The sequence below is a fragment of the Pangasianodon hypophthalmus genome, chromosome 15 (genome assembly GCF_027358585.1).
Source record: "Pangasianodon hypophthalmus isolate fPanHyp1 chromosome 15, fPanHyp1.pri, whole genome shotgun sequence".
NCBI lineage: Eukaryota > Metazoa > Chordata > Actinopteri > Siluriformes > Pangasiidae > Pangasianodon > Pangasianodon hypophthalmus.
The window spans coordinates 2,998,332-3,006,090 of record NC_069724.1 but is presented as its reverse complement, the minus strand read 5'-3'; the positions used below and the strand labels follow the sequence as shown (position 1 = coordinate 3,006,090).

The 7,759-nt window shown below is 38.9% G+C and overlaps 1 protein-coding gene across 1 annotated transcript; it reads right to left on the bottom strand.

Moving 5' to 3' along the window:
- Positions 1-3,483: 3,483 nt before the first annotated feature.
- trarg1b (trafficking regulator of GLUT4 (SLC2A4) 1b) lies at positions 3,484-7,036 on the bottom strand. Its single transcript, XM_026938921.3, has 3 exons — positions 6,445-7,036; positions 4,670-4,793; positions 3,484-4,567 (listed from the first exon to the last, which is right to left on the bottom strand). The coding sequence occupies exons 1-3, from the start codon at positions 6,826-6,828 to the stop codon at positions 4,560-4,562; spliced, it is 516 nt and encodes a 171-aa protein (XP_026794722.1). The 5' UTR covers positions 6,829-7,036; the 3' UTR covers positions 3,484-4,559.
- Between the last annotated feature and the right edge of the window lie 723 nt (positions 7,037-7,759).

Sequence of the window (7,759 nt, the reverse complement as noted above, 5' to 3'; positions counted from 1 at the left end):
TTTCTTTTGTGTGTTACACTGCTCTGTGTTAGATTAAAGTTAACATTAATTGTTTTTTAGTTATTGAGTTTTAGATTTCATTTCAACTTTAGTAACTACGTATTTAAGCGTAACAATCTTGATACTTGTTGATTGTAATCACCACCACCATCATATGATTTAATAAAAGCAATAGGGACCCCATGGATATACACCAGGGATTTATTGGTATTTATTTTGAGATTTGCACATTTTCATTTGGGTAAATATACAGGGATCAGTTTTGCCGTTTTACTCCAGCATGTTGAATTTGAAACGACACCATACAATTCATTGCATGCTAAAAAAAAAGAAACAAAAATAAATGCAGAGCAATTTTGAATGCAGAGCAATGCATCCTTGTGTTCTTGTGGATGTGGATGTGCAGGAAAAAGTGGGGCTGGGCTGGTGGGAGAGAAAGCTCAGTAGTGCAGGAAGTCCCAGCAGTGCTCATTTCCAGTAAGTGCGAAGGTGGAGGAAAGAGTTGGGAGGGTGCAGAGATGTGTGTGTTACAAGAATGCATGCACAGGGTTAATTAATATTGCTTTATCAGTCGGTTAATGCTGTGCTTCCAGGATTTTGCAGTGTGCACATATACTGTAATGGGTGTACATATAAAATTTAAAATCAACCACACAGTCCTAAATCTTCTCACAGCTATATTATGTGTTGTCCATGTTGGCTTGAAGCCATGCTGCCATCCAGAGACGGAGAGAGAGAGACAGAGAGAGAGAGAGAAAGACTGTGGGTGGACATGAGTGAGAGAGTGCATTAGAAGTTTACTGGAATCTCAATACCATTCGTTACACCCCAATAACACCACTTATCTGATTCTTTACGCAGTTTATGCTGCTCTTGCATTGCATTTACAACGGCCTTGAAGAAGCGTTGCAGAAATCAGGGTGTGTATAAAAGCTAACAGCTTCCTCTTATTACCAGCATGGCATCAATGCGCTTAAACAACACTACTGATCCACACTGGTGTTACGTTGCAATGATATCACGCTTGTATTTCCTGATTAGTGAAATAAAGGTTCTGTGATAAAATCATGAAACTGACCATGCTGTAATTAAATAGCCGACACTTTCGAATTCTCAGTGAAGTGAGTTTCAGCCACACACTTCGCCTCCCATGGGCCGGATGACGCTTTGTTCTAGGGAAGAGTCTGAATGAGTCAGACAAGAAGAGTACTATTGATTTCCAAAACTTCATTTATGCAGAGCAGGATCTCGCCTGCTTTTAAATGGTGTGCTACTTCATATTTCCCAGCAAAGATCCACACACACTGGTGTTGGGAACAGCTGTTTCATTATAGTAAGATATAGTGACGTGTGGTTTAAACATAGTGAAGATATACAGCACTTAACTCATCATACAGGTAGGCAGGGGTGGAAAGTAACAAACTACATGTACTCTCGTTACAGTACTAGACTACATGGTTCATGGTAATGGTACTTTTTTGAGTATAATTAAGTCATAGTACTTTTACTTGAGGTTTTTTTTTTTAAATAAAATATGCTTGCAAACCCTTTTAACCCCATAGAATTGTTATTGCGCCTAGTGGTCAAAGTTGGAACTGTAACAAGCGCTTATAAAGACCCAAAGTGGCAAGAACCTCTTGATTTTCAGTGGAGGAGGAGAAGAAAACAGGACGGTTAATGACACGGTTGCCAGGGTCATGGTTTTTACTCCAGTTTGGGCTCGTAAAAATACTCCATGACCTCTAAGATCTTGTTTTATAGCAAATAATCGGAATTAAATCTAAGAAATGTGTGCAGACATAGTGCAGACAGTACGTCTATGATGAACAGAACCATTTCTATTGCAAGATATATTACAAAGATTGGGAGAGCGAAAGACGGTTTCTCGGGTGGATAATGTGTGTATATCAAAAATGCGTGTGCACCACAGTTATCTCGTTTCTCACACAAAGGCTGCATAAAGGATGAAAAACGTTATCTTCCCTTTCCAATGCCACAGTTGAACAAAGGTACGTCTAAAACCACTCACAGCAATCTGCTAGACTGTACGCTGGATGATTGTATGATTACGGGGTAACCCTAAAAATTCACTACATAGTAGTCAAGATAAGCATGATAGCCTCTCAACTTAATTTTGTTTGAGGCTATGTCATTATTAACGCTGTCGTGCCACAACAAAATCTACACTCACAAGCCGCAGTTGTGTAAACACCTCATATAATAGATAATAGATATAACAGTACATCCATAATTGGGTACAGTTTCTCTGTACAGTGTCTCTGAGCTCTTCAAGTGCTCTTTAAAAGATCATATATTAGGTGTGTCAGAATCAGTTTTGTACATTGTTCAGAAGTGCATAGAAGAGTATAGCTGGGAAACACCATGTCAGACCACAGTACCCAATAAATGAAAAAAACTTTTAGTCATCAACAGCAGATTTAACAATACTCCTGAGAATGTGTTAAAGGCCACAAAGGGTCTCCCTACATGAACAATTATTAGTACGTAATTTTTAATGTATTTATTTTGAATAACTGAAGTACATAGATCTGACACTGGATTAGAAACATATTGTACATCCACACATTAATACCAGTCTATGGCACTCCATCAGCAAAGCCTTTTACACCAAGGCATGTGCTCTTATCATTATCTCCACTTATGATCAGCCATATAAGCATTAAAGAAAATTGAGATACTTTATGGATTTTAGTAAAATCTTTAGTGGTTCTGTGGTTTGGGGGGGCTACAGGAACCTGCTGAAAATTTTGCTCAATCATGAAAAAAGTTCACAAACGAACAAGATAAAAGTTCTGGAGATAATTTCTAAATGAATACACCCAGACCTCCTATCATCCAAAAACCCTTTCTTGTTGATTATTGGTGATTGATACTGATCCTGAAAACCTAGCCGCAAGCCTTCCACAATTATAATCGCATTCTAACAATATATTATGTGTAATAATTAATCATATATTCTTTACTGGTTGTATTGTGAGCTCCTGTTTCCTCTGCATGCTCTCTCATTGGTTTAACCACTCAGTCGAAAGATATTTTATTTGATAATCATGCAGCACCAGGACAAGACAGCTCTAGTTTCTGATGGGAGAGCCTGCCTAAGCCATCCATGCCTTGCTCGCTTTGTAGCTGGTAATGACTAAATGCACATTGAAGCTTGTAATGACTAAATGCACAGACATATGGAAGTAGTGCACTTACAGAGACAGCGTATCGATTACCGGACTCGCCTCTGTCTCCTCTGATCTCTGGGTTTCTCAGCCCTGGATGGCTAATTGATACCAAGTCTTTTAGCCTGATTTTCTCTCACCCAAGCTTACATACACATCTGATAGGATAATCTGTCAAGCTTACAATAAGGGTGACGATTTAGGAACATTTTAACATTTTTCACAACGTTTGTATTTTAATGAATATGTATGTCAGTAGGAGCCTATCTTAGATTAGTACTCGGGGTTATGGGATTTAGGTCAAATTTATGAACAAAAATATATATTTAAAGCACAATTCAAATAAACACACATTGATTAACCAGGCATGTTTATTTTATGACGTGCAAGAAATGTGCTTGAAAATGCATGAAAATCAAAAATGTCTTTCCGGTGTTTCATATAATGTGATGCTTCATACAATATTGACACCTCATTTGCATATATTATAATGAAACAAATCTACAAAGGACTCAAGACCAGTTTTTTTTATACAGAAGCATTGCGTAAATGGCACAGGATGCGGACCAGCCACTTTCCTATCAATTATTTTCCCATAAAATCATATTAAATACATTAAAAAAATCCTCAGCTGTGGCTCAGTTGGTGATTAGTCATAAACACTGTGCTTGTCAGAGTAAAAAAAAAAAAAAAAAGGAAATGATGTCTTAATCCAGCAATTGTGTTAAACAGAGGAAGCAAATACCAATTTAAACCATAGCAGCAGACTGTGATTTATATATGGCTATAGATTATTAAATAAATGATTGTAATTATGCATACTTTTCAATATTACATTAGGTTTCACCCTTTTTTTTTTGACCTGTATTTCCCAACCTGTTCAGCTGTGTATAACATTTTTAGACAACAGTTTTAGAACATGACCTTTTTTTCCCCAAATGTAACATTTTTGATGATTAAAATACAAATAACATGCCTGCATTTAAATTTAAACAGTTAAGAAAATCCATAGAATTCATAGAAATAATTCTAGTCCATAGAATTATTGTGTATCTTTTTTTTTGCTCTGCTTTTCAAGCTTTATTGGCAGATTTCAGCTCATGACAGTTTATTTGGCTGCACCCTTCATATAAGACACGCCCCACGCAGATGTTGTCCACGATCTCAGAGGATGGAGACAGAGCATGCACGAGAAATCCAAACCATTTCGCATATTGCCTGAGATATGATAAGGCGTGACATGTACTTTGTAATTGTAGTGCAAGATATTCTAGTCCTTTAAGATCTCAGTGATGCTGTTCACATCCTCAGAAGGACATGCCACACCCGACTGATCATCCGTGATATAAAGACGTTCTATATTACACCACATCAGCTCTCTAGGGAACACAGAAAGAAAAAGAGCAACAGAGATACGTGCTAGATGGACGTGGTATATGTTATTTGTGTGGATTTGTGTGATCGGGTGTTTGTGTATTTACCTGTGATTGCTAGATAAAGGATTATACTCAGACCCACAGCAATGGCCATGATACTGAAGAGCAGCGAACGCCGGCCCAGTCTCCTAGCTCCATCATAGTCATTAGCCTGGGTCATGGAGCGGGACTGTCCCACAAACACACACACACACAACTTCATAAGCACTGGCGTGAGATGCTCAGATTCTCCAGAAGATACGACGCCGTGTAAAAAGTAACACTACTTCATTAAAAAAAAAATTTAACTACACCCTGTAGTTCCTTCAGCATGACATAAGGGTTCTTGACTTCCTAATGGGCATCTACTTGGGTTTCGACATCCCGAGAGCGTCAGATTAAAGTTTTAAGAGAAACCCAAAACAATCTTTACGCATGCCACATAAACAGCTTTTCATTTAGCCTATCCATTTTCAATATTTGTTTTATATCTGCAACATTCATTCTTCCATAATATGAAAGAAAATGACAGTTATTCATGTAAATAGGCCTAGTTTATTCATTTATACTTTTATCCCAACTCCATTAACAATGCCGCATACATTTAGTCAGATTTTTCACATTTTTTCAGCTAGACATTCAACAGAAATTTTAATCCATATCGAATAATACATCACTGGAAACCTTATTTCTTGAAACTTAAGGATTGATCCTGAAAGAGCCAGTGTTTTCTGGAATTCAGTTCATCACCTGCTTTCTCAAAATGCCCTGCTTCCTGTGCACAAAGTTATAATTCCATGCTACCTCCATACAATTTCACTCGATTATAAATCTGAATTTAAGACCTGACATACTGTAGGAAAAGCAAATCCAAAATATATCCTTGATCCTTGTCGCTTTTATTTATTTTTTTATTATTCAATGACATGAGAAGACTCAGGCAGTAGTTTCAACTCGTGGGTTTGTACAATTTTAGTATCACTATTGTCTTTATATGTCTCCATCTACACATGTACATGCGTGTATGCATATGCGCTTGTAGGTCCAAACATGTGTACACATTTGTGTATACAGACTAAGTTTGTGCGTATGCGTATCTAAGTCCAGTATCGTAGGATTAATGCATATTTTTATATTTTTACAGACTATGATAGATCTGTGCAAAGAAGAACGAATACAGGCATGTAACACCTTTACTTCTGACATCATTAACTATGTGTTTATTGATGTCTGAATCTGGGTATTGAGAAGAATAGAGGACATATTGAGAGAGTTCTGTACGTTAAAGCTATTGTCTGGTACTTTTCTCCTGTGAGACTAGACTTGTGGGACACCCTGTGTGTGTTTATATGCTTGTGTGTATATGTTTATATGCATAGAATTTGTTGAACTGTGTGTATGCTAAAAAAAAAAAAAATAGGCTAATTGATGACAAAAAGAATATTGTGAGAAAAATCAATATAGAGTATATGTGTTATGCAAATGACTGAATATTTAATATATTTAAATATTGACTCACTCATTTTAAATTTAATTTTGGTCACTTTATTACTGTGGTCACTTCAATACTGTTATGTGTGTTTCTGTGCACATATATATATATATATCTTGACAGCTTCTCTATCTTTTTATAATCAGATTGTGTATAATTACTATTATAAGTATTATGTCTCATATCCCTGGCTGGGGGACAAATAAAGGATTATCTTATCTTATCTTTAAGGAGGATATAAATATTTATATTTATATATATATTTATGTATGTAGAGTAAAGGACACACACCTAGGGTGTGGTGCTTGGCCTTTAGTGTCATTAAGCTTAGGTGTGAAGGCAGACTCACCGCATGTGAGAAGTACAGCGCGATTACGTTGAGCGGCAGTGCGGGACAGAAACAGGAGAAGAGCGCGAGCCACATGTAGTTGCGTGGCTCGGGCTCGGTGCGCTCCGGTGCGGGAGAGCGCGGCAACGACTGCACGCTTCCGGTCCCCGTGGACTTGTGGCTGTTCTGCTCTGCGCTCAGGGATTTCAGCGACTTGAGCGACTTGACGCTCGGTCGGCGTGAGTCGGAACAGCTCCCGAGTCCGTCTTTCCCGTCGCTCACGACGACGCCAAGAAGTTTCTGCGTGTCTCGGAATTCCGCCGCGCCGCCGCCGCCGCCGCCTCCCCCGCCGCCGCTCTCGCCCAGGGCACTCCTCTCAAACTCGGCATCTGTATTGATGGCCATCAGTGGGAAAATTCAGAGCTCGGAATAAAAACACGCAGCTCCTCTAAATGAACCATATGATGCTTGGTTTTAATTATAATCCCCTGAAGCGCAGCCTTTTCTTACAGGAAAGACTGACTGCACATCCCTCATTAAAATTTAAACAAAGCTCAGCTTGCATTAAGAGAAGCTCAGAAAAGTAGACTGTCTGCATTAAGACAGAAGTTTTAAGAGCAAGACAACTCTGTGGGAAAGCTCTGACAGCTTTATAGAGCTCAGGACCAAGCTCGCATTCTGATTGGTGGAATGGAGATGATTACTTCACTCCCTTCTCACTACAACCTCCAGCATCCAGTTGACGTGGAGTGAATATGTACATTACATTACATGTAACATGTCATGTGTTCATAGAATTTCATAGATTTATGTCGATGTTTATATTTATCAAACCATGTGTTATGCTGCTACAGTTTGTGCACACCTGACCATCTCACTCAGCAAACTCCACTCTTCTGCGAAGGCTTTCCACTAGAGTTTGGAGCGTGGCTGTGGGGATTTGTGTTCATTCAGCTACAAGAGCATTAGTGAGGTCAGGCGCTGATGTTGGGATGTCGAGGAGGTCTGGGATGCATTCGGTGTTCCAGTTCATCCCAAAGGTGTTCAGTGGGGTTGAGGTCAGGGCTCTGTGCAGGACACTCGAGTTCTTCCACTCCAACCTTCACACACCATGTCTTCATGGAGCTCGCTTTGTGCACAGGGGCATTGTCATGCTGGAACAGGTTTGAGCTTCTTAGTTCTAGTGAAGGAAAATTGTAATGCTACAACATAACAAAGACATTCTATACAATTTTGTGCTTCCATGTTTGTGGCAACAGTTTGAAGAAGAACCACATATGGGTGTGATGGTCAGGTGTGTACATACTTTTGGCCATAAAGGGTTGCAGCAGGCCAA